This window comes from Acipenser ruthenus, chromosome 25 (genome assembly GCF_902713425.1).
Source record: "Acipenser ruthenus chromosome 25, fAciRut3.2 maternal haplotype, whole genome shotgun sequence".
In the NCBI taxonomy this organism is placed as follows: domain Eukaryota; kingdom Metazoa; phylum Chordata; class Actinopteri; order Acipenseriformes; family Acipenseridae; genus Acipenser; species Acipenser ruthenus.
The window spans coordinates 16,287,363-16,303,392 of NC_081213.1; the positions used below are offsets into that span (position 1 = coordinate 16,287,363).

The following is a 16,030-nucleotide window of genomic DNA, read 5'->3' on the forward strand; positions in this document are numbered from 1 at the left end:
CCTGGGTCGTACCGGGGTTGACCCTGGTCGCAACGACCCATCTCAGGATGTGGGTCGACACGCTTTGACCCGGGTTGAGCAAGACAAAATGCATGATAGCCGTTCATAAGCCAACAATATAACAAACAGCCACGCCTGCGTGAAGGTTTCTCTTCCGCAAGGGGCTCAAAATTAGGGCTAATCGGGATCTGTGAAACTAGTTGTTATAGAAATACTGGATGAAGATTTTCCATTTACTAATTCACAGCTCCTTCAGTTGCATCAGGGCATCTTGGCTTTTAGATTGGTTCTGTGGGATGAATGACATAACTTGAGATCTAAAGATGTCCTCCTTCAGTAACACAGATCCCTTTTAGTGTGGAGGTGTCTGTTAAAACAGGACAGGCTGACCCACAGAACCACAATAAAGCCAGGTTTCCTGTAGTCAGATTTCAAGTACAATGCAACAGAAAAGAACATTTTTATGAATGCCAATTATTAAGTCCAGAAATGTCATTTGGGCCCAGGCTGTATTGACATGTTTTCCAAAGAATCTTTGGAGCAGTACGTTCCACTTTATATGCATGTAATAGATCGAGTCACTTTCTGTTCTTCAGCAGGGGAGTTTAGTCTGAAAACACAAATAGAGAGACGGAAGACAAGCCTCTACTTCTGCAGCAAATCCACCAAAGAAGGTAATATGACCGTAAAGAGATTCCTCGAAATGGACCTTCAGTTTATAAAGGGGTTTTTCTGAGTCAAGTGTTTTTTCTTTTTGTTTAGCTCCAAGCCCACCCAGGCGTAAAGCTTTCAGGAAATGGACCCCGCCTCGCTCTCCATTTAATCTGGTACAAGAAACGCTTTTCCATGATCCTTGGAAACTTCTGATTGCCACCATTTTCCTCAATAAAACCAGCGGTAATACATATAATGCATCAGTTCTTTGGGCATCAGTGTGGCTACAGCTGTGGTTTTAAAAAAATAAACTATAATTTTAATCTTTTATTTAACATCATGTAATCAAAGAAACTACAAAATGATATCCCAAAAGTCTGCCGGAAGGCATAATAGTAATACAGTATTTCATGTTTCAAATTTTTGTCAGTTTTTCATTAAATATGTGTAATTCAATATGTTAACGTAACACTGTTCAGCAGGTTTGACTTTATTAAGCAAAATGTGTTAATTCTATAAGGTGATGCAAAACGTTTGACCACAGCTGTAGATTACTTCAAAGGGTTCATATTTGTATTTGTTGCTTTGTTATTTCAGGTAAGATGGCAATCCCAGTTCTGTGGCAGTTCCTTGATCGCTACCCATCCCCTGAAGTCACTCGTAGCACCGACTGGACAGAGATAGCAGAGCTGCTGAAGCCTCTGGGTCTGAATGAACTGAGAGCTAAAGCGATGGTGAAATTTTCAGGTAGTGCGTTTATAGATATCCTTACATCACTGACGTGCTTGATTACCTACCCTTTGTAATCTTCAATAGCATTTTCACAGACAAACTCTTAGGAGTCACATTTCAGGTTCTGTTATTTGGTGTTAAGATGAAACTTGAGTGTAAATGTAATCTGTGTCTTAACTTGCTTTCACATTGTACACAAGTTTCGCATCCATGCTTTAAATCTTTAAAGTACAAAAAACATTAAGTCCCATTTAAGCTAATAAAGCCAAACGTCTAGGACGCAAGTTTGGTGTGCTTAAAATGTTTGAACTGCAAACTGTCTAACATGCTTTCAGTATCAGTAAAGAGGGATGTTTGTGTACTCGGTGTCTTGTAGTTCTATTGTGTACCTGTGAAACTAACCTTTTTGCTGGATGCTTCTGATTGGCTGAACATTACTAACTCTTTTTTAGATTTTTTTGAGCACTCACTTTAGACAAAACTTGGACCTAAGGGACTGTCTGAATCCAGATAATTTGAGGAATGAACAGTGCCTAACGCCTGTTTTGAATGGAACTCAAAACTCATAATCTCCAATTCATGTACTTTAATACAGAGCTGTAATGTTCCACCAGTAATCTTAATGATCAATTTTTAAGCAATAATAAATAAACCAAAATGATTGATTAGTTGTTTTGGCTGACAATAATCAATGCTAGTTCAGGGATGGAAAGAAGAGTCCCATTCCATAGCAGTTTGATCCATTCCTGGTTTTACTTTGAATTTAATAAGAAACATCTGCGCTTGTGCAATAGGAGTCTTATTTCCATCCCTGTAATCATTATTTATTTACCTTGGAATTATCTAATATTCTTTTAAGGTAAGATAGTCCAGATTAGGGCTAATGGGGTTTTGTGAAACCAGCCTTTAAGAAACTAAGTCAGAAAGACACATGCTTTGGCCAGTGTCATCATCAGTAAAAGTATTTACCTTACATTTTGATAAGTTCGGATACCTTGATGTTCTCAAGAAAGCCTCGTTCTTCAGAGGCCCCCGGAGCGCTTGTGGAAAGATGCTGTCAGGTAAATCTGTAAATGTGCTGTGCATTACAGATGAATACCTGACTAAGCAGTGGAAGTATCCCATTGAATTGCATGGCATTGGAAAATATGGAAATGATTCCTATAGGATATTCTGCGTCAATGAATGGAGGCAGGTTAGTAACGTTAACCAATGGGTTTCATCATACAACACATTTCATATGTACAAAAACAGCAACGTTAGAATGAAAGGATAAGATAAGACAGATACCTAAATAAAGGGGCATTTACAACAAAAAAAATCAGCAATGTTAGAAATAGGATTTGGAATGAATCGGGTCATATTCTGCTTCACTCTTGTATTTTAGCTTTAAATGTGTGCTGTTTTGGTCATTCGAGCGATGTTTTAACATAATGTGATTTGCTTTTTTTTTTTTTTTTTTCTCAATGGACGTTTACTGTATTATGTTACCAAGCTTTGAAAAAGTGCGAAGGGGTTGTGGAGTAAATGAGATGTCCCTGTTATGATGACACGCCCCTTATGTTTTCAGTCCGTGTGTGTGCAGCCCTTTAGGAGGCCTTGCTCGCTGCCAAGAGCGGCTTGCATCTTCTTCTCAGAGCCCCTGAAGTTGTGAGATGTGAAAATAGTAAAGCCCTGGATCCTCACATAGTGAAAATGTGCAGAAAAAAAAATCTGATTCAGGGCTTGCACTGGCTGACTTCATAAGAACATTTACAAATGAGAGGAGGCCATTTTGACCCATTTAGCTTGTCCGGTTCCTAGCAGCTGATTGATCTCAGAACTTTGTCAAGTGGGGTCTGAAAGGATCCCAGTGATTCTGCCCATTCCAAACCCTCACCACTCTGTGTGAAGAAGGGTCTCCCTCTGGGTCCTGGTTTCTCTACTGCACTTGAAGTATTGGTTCAGGTTAACTATGTCAACTAGATTATATGAAACAAGTTGGTTTGGTCACAGTTCAGATTTTAAGAGTGAAATACAAATCTTGTTGCTGGCTGTTCTATAGTGCAGCCTTTGTTTCTGTCACACTGCAACGTCTCTGCATGAGAGCTCAGTGCAACACGGCAGGGAGCTGGAGCACAGCAGTGAGGACATGTGGATAGCTTTAATGAGTCAAAACAAGAACACATTTCAGAAATGTTATTTTCAACTACAAACTGTAAATCCCCTTTAAATCTGCAGGTTCTTTCCTTGCCCATGAAGACAGTAATCAGTGTAGTATTATTAGTATTTGTTTATTGGCAGACACCTTTATCCAAGGAGACTTACAGAGACTAGGGTGTGTGAACTATGCGTCAGCTGCAGAGTCACTTACAATTACGTCTCACCCGAAAGACGGAGCACAAGGAGGTTAAGTGACTTGCTCAGGGTCACACAGTGAGTCAGTGGCTGAGCTGGGATTTGAACCGGGGACCTCCTGGTTACAAGCCTGTTTCTAACCACTGGACCACACAGCCTCCTATAAGACATTTGTTTGGTTTTTTTAGGTTGACCCTCAAGACCACAAATTAAACAAATACCATGCCTGGCTGTGGGAAAATCAAGACAAGCTGGGAATCTAACTGTGAAAACTCTCTTTGTATATATATATATATATATATATATATATATATATATATATATATATATATATATATATATATATATATATCAGTTATCAGTTATTGAAGTGTTACATCTGTATATTTGATGATTTTATTTATGTTTTTATAAATCAGGATTATATTTTACATTTGCAAAGAAACATGTCGATTTTATATGTGTGAGATGTATATATTATTTTTTTGTTTTGTTTTTTACGTAAACTGACAATAAAAAGTTGTGGTTCTGTTAAGTCTCTAACCATGGTGAGGGATATAGGATCAATTATTCATACCCAATAATAACCATTATTAGTATTATTATTAACTAACTTAAATAAAATGAAAGTGCTACTTCTGTAGGGAGAGCTGGTGTTTAGATACATAAAGATAATAAGTCAACGTGTAATGGGTTAATTTAATTAGTTTATTCAGCACTCTTAATTATGCATTTCTCCCAGAGCAGGTCTTGTCAGTTGTTATTCACTGCTCTTCTTTTCTTTTGTCTGAGACATGTTGTCCAAACACACAGTGGCCCCTGTCTCTGACTTTGAGACCTTTTTACAAACATGCACTCATGTCAGTTACTTCCAATAACAAACAAGAAGACCAGTTGCTTGAGAATTTGTGATTCACTTTAGGGCCTCATGTTATCTATGTTGTCATGGAGACCAGGCCAGTCTATTAATTAATTAAGATATATTGATAAACATGCAGGTAAGCACACATGCATAATGTTTTTCAGCTTCAGACAGCTGTCCTTAAGTATTCTAGTTCGCTTTACAAACAAGTATGCCATTAACATGCATCCCCCGCTCAACATTAGAGCTATTGGTATGATGAAAAAGTTGATGACCAAGACATATATCAACTGTATGTACAAAGTAGTATAAGGAATGAAGGAAAGTGATTATGAGTGTGACACACAGATGGACTGATATACGGACAGACAGACAGCCTCCTATATTCCCATAATCTGATCATTTGATGTTGCATGACAACTGGATCAGCTGTTTTCCAGATATATGGAGAGATCTGTTAAGCGTAACTTACAGTTGACATACAGTAGATGCGACCGCCTCCACTATATCCCCATCATGGGGGATTACATTACTAACCTGGGATAATCACACAATACACTTTAAACTAAAAGGACTATAAGCTGCTGATCTTGGCTGGGGGCTGATGGCAAGGACTCCCAAGGTTACAACTGGACGTGACATACTCCTGGGTTCGTTTGCTGAAGTTTACCAGGTGAAATCAGGTGACTGGCTGGATATCTCAAGCTCATACGCGGGGAACACAGGTGAGCTGTCATTTCGATGTGAAAATGGGGGACAGCAACCACATTCGGTATTAGTAATTTCTTGTTATACCTTGTACTTTATGAATTTAGAACGTTTTATGAAGTGATTTTAAATTAGGCAATTCCTTAGTCAAAGCATGGACACCTACTCCTGCAGCAGTCATGAGGGATGCTTCGCCAAAGCTCACTCTTATTGGAACAGCTGTTTCATGCAAGAGATCAGTAGGAACTGACCCCATAGCAGGAGAAAATTCCTTGCAATTACTACAACGTTCAGTGATAACTGGCCTTTTTAATTTACTGTCCATTTTGACACTCACACCTCTTATTTCATGAGGTGAAGCATCAGGACGTTCTGCGTATAAACCATTATAGGCCTGGTGCTCTGCACATGCAGTAGGATTCCTGTTCATTACCTTACTGGCATCAGGCACTCTCTTTTGTAATTCTGATGGTCCATTTGTCATGTGGTTCTTGTTCTTAATAGCCTGGCGTATTTGTTTATTATGACCTTCAAAAGTCTTGCCCGTTTCAAGGTCTTTGACTTTTGTTAACACATGAGGCTTGTTATTTTTTATATTATTCTTGGAATGAATATCACGCATTGTGTCTCCAGCATCTATGATTTGTTTAGCAGCATCTTTTCCAACAGTTTTTGCAAGCCTTCTTTTATCTAATTTGTACTCAATTCCTTTTCCTATCCCTTGCCCAGCTGCATATCCTGCCGCACCATCAAGAACTGTAGCACCAATCAGGTCTACATAGTTGCCTCCATTCTTTGGGTCCTTCACAATGCGGACTACATTATCAACAAAGCCATATGGCTTGGCTTTTTCGCCGTTTACAGCAATCTCACCTACAGTAATAACTTCGTCCATTAATACTCCCCCCGCTGCTCCTAATACTGCTGCTCCCACTGGACCACCGATCAGAAAACCCCCTACCCCTCCCCCAATGACACCTGTAGTATGGGATGCAGCTTTCATAGCATTATCACCACCTTCCTTGTCACCACATATGTAATGGACTGTACCTTTTACATGTCCAACAACTGGCACAGAATCCACCATGCCATTTACACCTTTCAGGAACTCAATCTGTGTTTCTCTGGCACCTTTTTCATCGCCCATGATCGCCTGAACTGCTGATGTGCCCTGGGATACCACCGGGCAGAGCTTCAAAAAATTAGTTTGTGTCTCTTCAGCCCCTTTACTGTCCCCCGAAGCCCACTGCACAAATGATTTAAGCTGAGAAAATACTGGAATGGCATCCATCTTCTGGCTAAAACAGAATGTACATGAAATCAGCTTCATATACAAACTCCTCAATGTGAAACTAATATACATGAAATCAGCTTTTGAAACCCATTCAAGTTCTCATCTTTTTAAAACATACTTATTAAAAGCAGATTTCAAATGATTGCAAAACCTAATTTACTGTACTGAAGACGTGTGTGTAATTAGCATTTGGTAAAACATGGGCTGTACCAATTTGGGCTTATTGCAACCCCAACTTCTGGGTGTCACATCCAGTCATTAAACTGGAAGGAGACTATTAGGAAGACAGCCCCTATAAGGCCATGAATCTAGAAATCCTAAAGGGACATATTTTGAAGCAAGTATGTAAATAACACCATCTCCATTTCCCGAGTTGCTAGTTTCATAATGTTACATTTGTTTTACTCTTTTCATAGGGTCAGACTTTGTACTCAAGAGGAATATAAATACTCACCTTTAGTTACTGAATAAACAATTGTACAGACAATGCATTTAACCAGTCCCCCAGTGGTTTTCCAGAGTCAATCCTATATGGATATTCAGAGGCACTCAGGAACACTTCCTTTGTTTCCTAAAACAGAAAATAGTCTTCATTTAGTTCACCCTTGGCAAACTATCTCATGGCAGCACTGCTTCTGTTATATAAGGTAACAGGTTTATGCTGTGCAGTACCACAATGTGACTGTATTGTTCAAAATAAAATATTTCTTCCTTTTTTCCCACCAGTAAACTTAAAACCTGAGGAAACTACTTACGGAACCACATTGCATGAGTGTATGTTGTGGCACGGACTGATAAATAAGTCAACACTGTAAAGGTAGAACACCTGTCAAAATTAATTGCCTATAATCCGTGTAATGTATCCCTTGTGAACTGTTTTCTGTAGTGGAAATGCACCCACTGAGGTTTCCAGAAACATGCTGCAATGTTCAGTTAGGAGTTTGAGTGCCTACCCACAAACGACATTTCAAACTCATGCAAGCCATAAGGGATCCATTTAATAACTGCTACAATTAACATTGAACATGGGCTACTAAATATTTCAAAAACAACAAGTCCCATAAGAATGCCCCCTGCCCCGCCCACTTTTAACTACTCACCTTCATAGGGACTCCACTAGAGGCTTGCAGGGAAAATAAGACTGCATGTGTGCATGTCATGTCATTGTATTTATCTTGCTATTATTGTATTATTACTTGTACTGTAACACTTGAAATGTATTTGCTTACGATTGTAAGTCACCCTGGATAAGGGCGTCTGCTAAGAAATAAATAATAATAATAATAATAATAATAATAATAATAATAATAATAATAATAATAATGTGCAAGGCACTAAGGCAGGACAGGATGTGCTGGGAGCATTAGTCCTTTCCTGCTGTACTATTGTCAAACCTCATTTGAAGTAGGTTTGTCCCAGTAACTACAATGGACACGTCCAAGTAACTAAATTGCCTCTTGTGACACAAAAGAACATCTGCAATCAAATTCAGTGAGACTGTGACAGGATGGCTTGCAGTGGTGAGGTGTGGTGATGTCACGAACCAGGAAGTAATAGAACCAAAACAGTGGATGGGCGGGTGAAGCTGAATGCTACTGCACTCAGCGTATTTATTAACTCAAACAAACAACAAAACACAAAACAAAAAGGCACGTTGGCCAAACAAATAGAAATAAACTAATAAGCGTGCTGGTTATACCCCAGCACGATACTTAGCAGTTGTTTCTCTTATTCTCCTCGCTCTCTCCACTCCCCGTACTCTCCTCTGTACACTCAACCCCGAGCACGGACAGCTGCAGGTGCTTATATTCTGGCCGAGGGGTTGACTAGCTGTTAATTATCTTATTACCCCTCGGCCACAGTCTGCACGAGTTTAGTAAGGATGCATGACTGTCAGCTAGTTAAATAATCAGTAGCTGATCAGCCACGCACCCTCACGAGGTTTTTAAATATAAAAACAATAACAAATACGCGGCACTTTTAACTGCGCCGCAAACAAAAATACAAATAATAATAAATAAATATATAGGGGCGGGACACTCTGCCACACATGCCCCCCCTTATGCGCAGCACACATGGCCTTTTCAGCCACCTCCCCCCTTAGTCCCCAAAGTCCCGGCTAGCAGTCCCGGCCCAGGAACAGAGGCAGCAACGGGCCAAAGGTGGCGGCCACGGTGGGATGTCCTCCTCCCACCCAAACAGCCGTAACCCCCTGGAATGCGCACAGGCCGACTCCTCTGGCCAAGGAAATTTTGGTGCCCCCCCTTCTTCATGGCTGGCAGCTCCCCTCCGTGGGGCTCCAGCCACCCGTTCTCCTGCAGCGAAATTGCTGCGGGGGGAGCTGGTCTCCTGACCTCCCCCCTCCTTCTTCATGGCCGGCAGCTCCCCTTCATGGGGCTCCAGCCACAGTATTTTCTGCCGCGAAAGTGCGGCTGGGGGAGCTGGTCTCCTGACCTCCCCCCCTTCTTCGTGGCCGGCAGCTCCCCTTCATGGGGCTCCAGCCACAGTATTTCCTGCCGCATGGCAGGACTGGTAGCGACCACAGGCAAAACAGGACCCTCGGGAGACGACGGCAGCAGCTGCGAACCCTCGGCAGGTGACGGTGGCAGCAGCGGACCCTCAGGAGGCGACTGCAGCAGCAGCGGACCCTCGGGAGGCGAACTCGGGAGGGGAGCCCTTGGCCATGGAGGCGGCAGCGGGAGCTCCACTTCTCCCTCGTACCCTGTAACTGGTGGCTCTCCAGGCGATGCGGAGCAACAGGCAGCCCCAGGCGATGCAGGGCAGGCATCCTTGGGCAGTGCGAGACAGGCATCCTTGGGCAGAGCGAGGCAGGGCAGGAGCAATCTTTCCCATGACGGTAGAGGTGGAACCAGCAGGTATTCACCCTCTGCTGGTGGAGGTGGAGATGGAACCAGCAGGTATTCACCCTCTGCTGGTGGTGGTGGGAGGGGCAAGCAGTCCTCCCACGGCGGTTGAGGCGGAACCAGCAGGTATTCACCCTCTGCTGGTGGAGGTGGGAGAGGCAAGCAGTGCTCCCATGGCGCTTGAGACGTAACCAGCAGGTATTCACCGCCACCTCCACCGCTTCCACCAGCAGGTATTCACCGTCTGCTGGTGGAGGTGGGAGGGGCAAACAGTCCTGCCACGGTGGCTGAGGCGGAACCAGCAGGCATTCACCATCTGCTGGTGGAGGTGGCGGAGGCAGAGGCAGCTCCTGCTGCTCTGCTCTTGGCGGTGGAGGTGGCGGAGGCAGAGGCAGCTCCTGCTGCTCTGCTCCTGCTGGTGGAAGCGGTGGAGGTGGTGGAGACAGAGGCAGCAGGTATTCTTCCTCTGCTGCTGGAGGCCTGGGCGCTGGATGCACGGGCTCCCCCCTTCTAGGGGGCTGGATGCACAGGCTCCCCCCCTCTGGGCGCTGGATGCACAGGCTCCCCCCTCTGGGCGCTGGATGCACGGGATCCCCCCTTCTGGGCGCTAGATGCACGGGCTCCCCCCCTCTGGGCGCTAGATGCACGGGCTCCCCCCCTCTGGGCGCTGGATGCACGGGCTCCCCCCCTCTGGGCGTTGGATGCACGCGCTCCCCCCTTCTGGGCGCTGGATGCTCGCGCTCCCCCCTTCTGGGCGCTGGATGCTCGCGCTCCCCCCTCTGGGCGCTGGATGCTCGCGCTCCCCCCCTCTGGGCACTGGATACACGCGCTCCCCCCTTCTGAGAACTGGATGCACGCGCTCCCCCCTTCTGGGCGCTGGATGCACGCGCTCCCCCCTTCTGGGTGCTGGATGCACGCGCTCCCCCCTTCTGAGAACTGGATGCACGCGCTCCCCCCTTCTGGGCGCTGGATGCACGCGCTCCCCCCTTCTGGGTGCTGGATGCACGCGCTCCCCCCTTCTGGGCGCTGGATGCTCGCGCTCCCCCCTTCTGGGCGCTGGATGCTCGCGCTCCCCCCTTCTGGGCGCTGGATGCTCGCGCTCCCCCCTTCTGGGCGCTGGATGCTCGCGCTCCCCCCTCTGGGCGCTGGATGCACGGGATCCCCCCTTCTGGGCGCTAGATGCACGGGCTCCCCCCCTCTGGGCGCTGGATGCACGGGCTCCCCCCCTCTGGGTGCTGGATACACGGGCTCCCCCCCTCTGGGCGCTGGATGCACGCGCTCCCCCCTTCTGGGCGCTGGATGCACGCGCTCCCCCCTTCTGGGTGCTGGATGCACGCGCTCCCCCCTTCTGGGCGCTGGATGCTCACGCTCCCCCCTTCTGGGCGCTGGATGCACGCGCTCCCCCCTTCTGGGTGCTGGATGCACGCGCTCCCCCCTTCTGGGCGCTGGATGCTCGCGCTCCCCCCTTCTGGGCGCTGGATGCTCACGCTCCCCCTTCTGGGCGCTGGATGCACGCGCTCCCCACTTCTGGGCGCTGGATGCACGCGCTCCCCCCTTCTGGGCGCTGGATGCTCGCGCTCCCCCCTTCTGGGCGCTGGATGCTCACGCTCCCCCTTCTGGGCGCTGGATGCTCGCGCTCCCCCCTTCTGGGCGCTGGATGCTCGCGCTCCCCCCTTCTGGGCGCTGGATGCTCGCGCTCCCCCCTTCTGGGCACAATATAAACCTCCCAGCCATCCTCCTGCTGTTGCTGCGGTTGCATTTTTTTTTTCCCAAAACACACACAAAAAAACACTTTTTGAAAAAAACAAAAAAAAACGTCCTTTTCCTGGTCCGGCTCCTGGAGGGGTTGTTTGTCCCACGCAGGACACCATATGTGGCAGGATGGCTTGCAGTGGTGAGGTGTGGTGATGTCACGGACCAGGAAGTAATAGAACCAAAACAGTGGATGGGCGGGTGAAGCTGAATGCGTATTTATTAACTCAAACAAACAACAAAACACAAAACAAAAAGGCGCGTTGGCCAAACAAATAGAAATAAACAAATAAGTGTGCTGGTTTTACCCCAGCACGATACTTAGCAGTTGTTTCTCTTATTCGCCTCGCTCTCTCCACTCCCCGTACTCTCCTCTGTACACTCAACCCCGAGCACGGACAGCTGCAGTTTCTTATATTCTGGCCGAGGGGTTAACTAGCTGTTAATTATCTTATTACCCCTCGGTCACAGTCTACACGAGTTTAGTAAGGATGCGTGACTGTCAGCTAGTTAAATAATCAGTAGCTGATCAGCCACGCATCCTCACGAGGTTTTTAAATATAAAAACAATAACAAATACGCGGCGCTTTTAACCGTGCCGCAAACAAAAATACAAATTATAATAAATAAATATATAGGGGCGGGACACTCCGCCACAGAGACATAAATATGTTTAAGCAACAACTGACTGGAGTGCTTCTCTCAATCCATTCACCTGACAAGGTATTCTCTTTGGTATGGTCCTCTTCAATAATGTTTTGGCGCTGGTGGGTCATTTTTGTAGCTATTACATTGTTTATAAGTGTATGACATGGATGTGAATTAAACTGGAAAGCTTCTGGTGTTTTTAAAAATACATTTGTCGTAGGGATTTAGTAGACCGGGGAAAAAGTGGATCACGCAAGCGCAGTAAAGCAAATGGAAGGCGCGGCAGCATTAAAGCAGGGTTCTCGCCGGCGCTGTTGAGAGTTACGGGCCGTTGCGTTGTTACCTGGAAAAATGACGCTGTAATCAGGCCGCTACGCTGTGTTTTCAGTTTGCGTAACGGACAAAAAGTAATAATAATCTTGTGAAAAAAGTTTATTCCTTTATGTGAGAAATTGATTTGCTTAAAATACTTGTTTCAAGCTCTCAATACTCTTCAATGGGTTGGTTGTGACAGCATGTGCTTTAGTTTGGTGTGTGTAATGTATGCGACACAGAGATGAGATTAAACTTCACTGAACTTTATTAGCACATCCCCCCCCTGTTGAAGGGTGAGGCTTGATCCTGGGTACGCCCCTGATACACAGCTCTATAACAACCAACACCACTGCAGATATTTATTATTATACCAGAACTACGTTCCCTCTAAGACTTTCATTTAGTTTGCCACTGTGGCTAAAGTAACGTAACATTGTTTTGCCACACTGGAAAAACTTTAGCCACTTATCAATGCTATAAACAAGTTATAAACATACTGTTTCAGCAAGGCAAAAAGGTAGTGTAAACCGGTGTGGTTTTGTTTGAGTGTTTTGTTTTGTCACAGGTAAACAGCTCAGCTGTCCTGTTTATAGTTAGGTTACAGACCTGTGTGTTTACTTATTGCTCAGAAAAGAGCTAGGTGTTTATTTTGTGTTCTGTTTTGTTTGTTTATTAAAAGTAGCACGTCAGCACAGTTAAAAATCCATTTTCTGAGTCCTGGGTCTGTTTTAAAGAGGCAACGAACCGTAGAGAGGTGCAATTGTGTTACTATATATATATATATATATTGTGAAAGAATCACACTCACCACCGTTCGTTGCCCCTTTAAAAACACGACCCAACACAGAAATGGATTTTTGAAAGCGCGGTTGCGCTATTTTTAATGAAAACACAAAAACAAAATAAACAAAACAAACACCTAGCTCTCTTTGAGCAATAACTAAACAGAACAGGAACCTAAACTAAAACAGGACAGCTAAGCTGTTTACCTGTACAAACAAAACAAACAAAACAAAACACACAAAAAAGGCTTCACACTACCTTTTTCTTTTAATTACAGCTGTGCCCACACCAGCACAGTCGGGCTTCTGCCCTCTTCAGCAGCCGCCCAGAGCAGACTGACTGCTCTCCTTTTAAACCCTGCACCTGGCTCTAATTTTCAATAATAGCCAGGTGCAGGTACTGATTAAACAATAAAACAATTAAACAATTAAACAAAACAATTAACAAACCAAAAATGTGCCTTCCGCACATGTTTTCCTAGAGGGAGGAATTAACCCCCTCCCTGCTGTCTCACAATATATATATATATATATATATATATATATATATATATATATATATATATATATATATATATATATATATACACTTTATATAAGACAACTAATATATAATACATTTCAGTCATTTTAGGGTTACCAGATTTCCTGAGTGATAAAAATGATTTATAAACAAATAAGAACATAAGAAAGTTTACAAACGACAGGAGGCCATATGGCCCATCTTGCTCGTTTGGTTGTTAGTAGCTTATTGATCCCAGAATCTCATCAAGCAGCTTCTTGAAGGATCCCAGGGTGTCAGCTTCAACAACATTACTGGGGAGTTGGTTCCAGACCCTCACAATTCTCTGTGTAAAAAAGTGCCTCCTGTTTTCTGTTCTGAATGCCCCTTTATCTAATCTCCATTTGTGACACCTGGTCCTTGTTTCTTTTTTCAGGTTGAAAAAGTCCCTTGGGGGGCTCCTGAGTGGCGCATCCAGTAAAAGCACTCGCTAGAGTGCAGGATGCGCTCTATAGCCTGGATGTCGCAAGTTTGAATCCAGGCTATTCCACAGTCGACCGTGGAAGGGAGCTCCCAGGGGGCGGCGCTCAATTGGCCGAGCGTCGCCCGGGGGGAGGGAGGGTTAGGTCGGCCAGGGGGTCCTCGGCTCACCGCGCACCAGCGACCCCTGTAGTCTGGCCGGGCGCCTGCGGGCTTGCCTGTAAGCTGCCCAGAGCTGCGTTGTCCTCCGACACTGTAGCTCTGAGGCGGCTGCACGGTGAATCTGCAGAGTGTAAAGAAGCGGGCGGCTGACGGCACACGCTTCGGAGGACAGCGTGTGTTCATCTTCGCCCCTGCCGAGTCAGCGGAGGGGTGGTAGCCGTGAGCTGAGCCTAAAAATAATTGGGCATTTCAAATTGGGGAGAAAATAATAAAAACTAATTGGCAACAACTAAATAAAAAAAAAATTTAAAAAAAAAAGTCCCTTGGGTCGACATTGTCAATACCTTTTAGAATTTTGAATGTTTGAATAACAACAGCTCTGAAACAGTATTAAAATATGTTGTTAATTGCAGAACATTTATTACAGTAATTTATTATGTACTGTTGTAACATTGTAATGTATAGTCTATAAATGAATACTGGAAAGCATTCTTAATAAAAGTTTCACTCGTTGTCAAATATCTGCGATTTCACTTAGAAACTGATACGGAATAACAATCAGCGCGTTTACATGAGCATAAGAATTCCGATATTTTTCGGAAAACTAAGTTTTCCTAAAACTAATTCCGATATCAAAAGTCATGTAAACACAGTTTTCGGAAAACGTATCGGAATATTCCTTAGGTCAGTTTTCGGAAAACAGCACCTAGAAATTTCCGATTCAATTCTGAAAACGAACCAAATGTGTATCATGTAAACACACTTTTCAGAAAACTTATTCAGATAGCGTACTGCACATGTGCAAACTTTGACCTTCATTCCTGCACAGCTGGAAGTGTGTCTGTTTGTTGGGAGGTTTGCAGGGAAGTTCGTCTGGTTGATTGGAAATTTGCAGGTCCATACAGCCTGAAAGTGAAACTGATTGCATGCATTAAATGCAAGGCAACGGAGTCTCTTTATTAGGCGCTAAAGGCAGGGGCGGTAACAGTTTCAACAGACCGCAGTACACTTCTGGGAAGTCCTGGAAAGTCCCTCTCGAGCGCTACACATTACGTTTGTTCCAACTACTGTTTGTGTGCCTGTGGGAAATTGAAAGTTCAATTGGCAAACAGCTCAGTACGATTTAACTTAAGAATTGACAAATTAATTTACAAATTAATTTAGAAATGTAAGAATTAATTTATAAATTAAAAAAATATTTACTAATTAACTTATGAGTTGACCAATTAATTAACAAATTAACTTATGAATGGACAAATTAATTAACAAATGAACTATTTAATTTTGAGTCTTATTATACTCCATGCCTAACATTATAACTCGTTTGAATCGTAGATTGCTCACTGCCCAAAGAAGGATCCTTTCAGATAATCTTCATGCATGTTATTGTTGCCTGATGTGGTAACGGGCGACTTTTAATATGAAATGATGTACACGGGCATTATTTAAACAAACTCATCTATTTAAACAGATACAAAACAGCTAATACGGCACTCACCTTAAGCACAGAAAGCTAGAGATCCTGTTTGCAGGGCGTTTGCTGTGGCACTGAAAGTGAAACTGATTCCATGCATTGATGCAAGGCAAAGGAGTATTTGGCGCTGAAGGCAGGGGCTTTCCAGCTACTGCATATGCCTCTTTCTGAAGGTGCACGCTTTTTTCTATCCTAGTAAATTATATATGGTTATTGTGCGTGCAATTGTTTGTAAAGCTTGCTTGACATACTCTATCAATCTATATATTGTATCAGGGATACAGGTTTCATAACCACTATCCAAGTAACTTGTGTGCTACTTATGTCCAAATGACACTTTAAACAAGCGTAGCACATAGACACATTCATAATCATACACACATTTAGGCGCTAAAGGTAATTACTGGAACTCACAGACATAAGCCCGATATACGCTCCTTACAAGTGAGCTGGCTGTGAATCGC

The 16,030-nt window shown here is 44.1% G+C and overlaps 2 protein-coding genes across 4 annotated transcripts in view; one reads left to right on the forward strand and one right to left on the reverse strand.

Moving 5' to 3' along the window:
- The window catches only part of LOC117413707 (methyl-CpG-binding domain protein 4-like), a 6,673-nt gene extending 2,655 nt beyond the window's left edge, over window positions 1-4,018 (forward strand). For 2 of the 3 annotated variants that reach the window (XM_058999564.1, XM_058999565.1), the window contains exons 4-8: window positions 597-674; window positions 763-897; window positions 1,252-1,401; window positions 2,478-2,581; window positions 3,912-4,018. In XM_058999564.1, coding sequence (XP_058855547.1) covers window positions 597-674; window positions 763-897; window positions 1,252-1,401; window positions 2,478-2,581; window positions 3,912-3,986 — 542 coding nt within the window. In that variant the 3' untranslated portion in view covers window positions 3,987-4,018. The remainder of the gene's footprint in view (window positions 1-596; window positions 675-762; window positions 898-1,251; window positions 1,402-2,477; window positions 2,582-3,911) is intronic. The other variant, XM_058999566.1, reaches the window with a different exon arrangement.
- A 33-nt stretch (window positions 4,019-4,051) lies between these two features.
- LOC117413710 (uncharacterized) lies at window positions 4,052-15,747 on the reverse strand. The gene is made up of 3 exons (XM_058999417.1): window positions 15,591-15,747; window positions 7,042-7,158; window positions 4,052-6,591 (listed from the first exon to the last, which is right to left on the reverse strand). Exon 3 carries the CDS (start codon window positions 6,582-6,584, stop codon window positions 5,397-5,399), a length of 1,188 nt encoding a protein of 395 aa, XP_058855400.1. The 5' UTR covers window positions 6,585-6,591; window positions 7,042-7,158; window positions 15,591-15,747; the 3' UTR covers window positions 4,052-5,396.
- Between the last annotated feature and the right edge of the window lie 283 nt (window positions 15,748-16,030).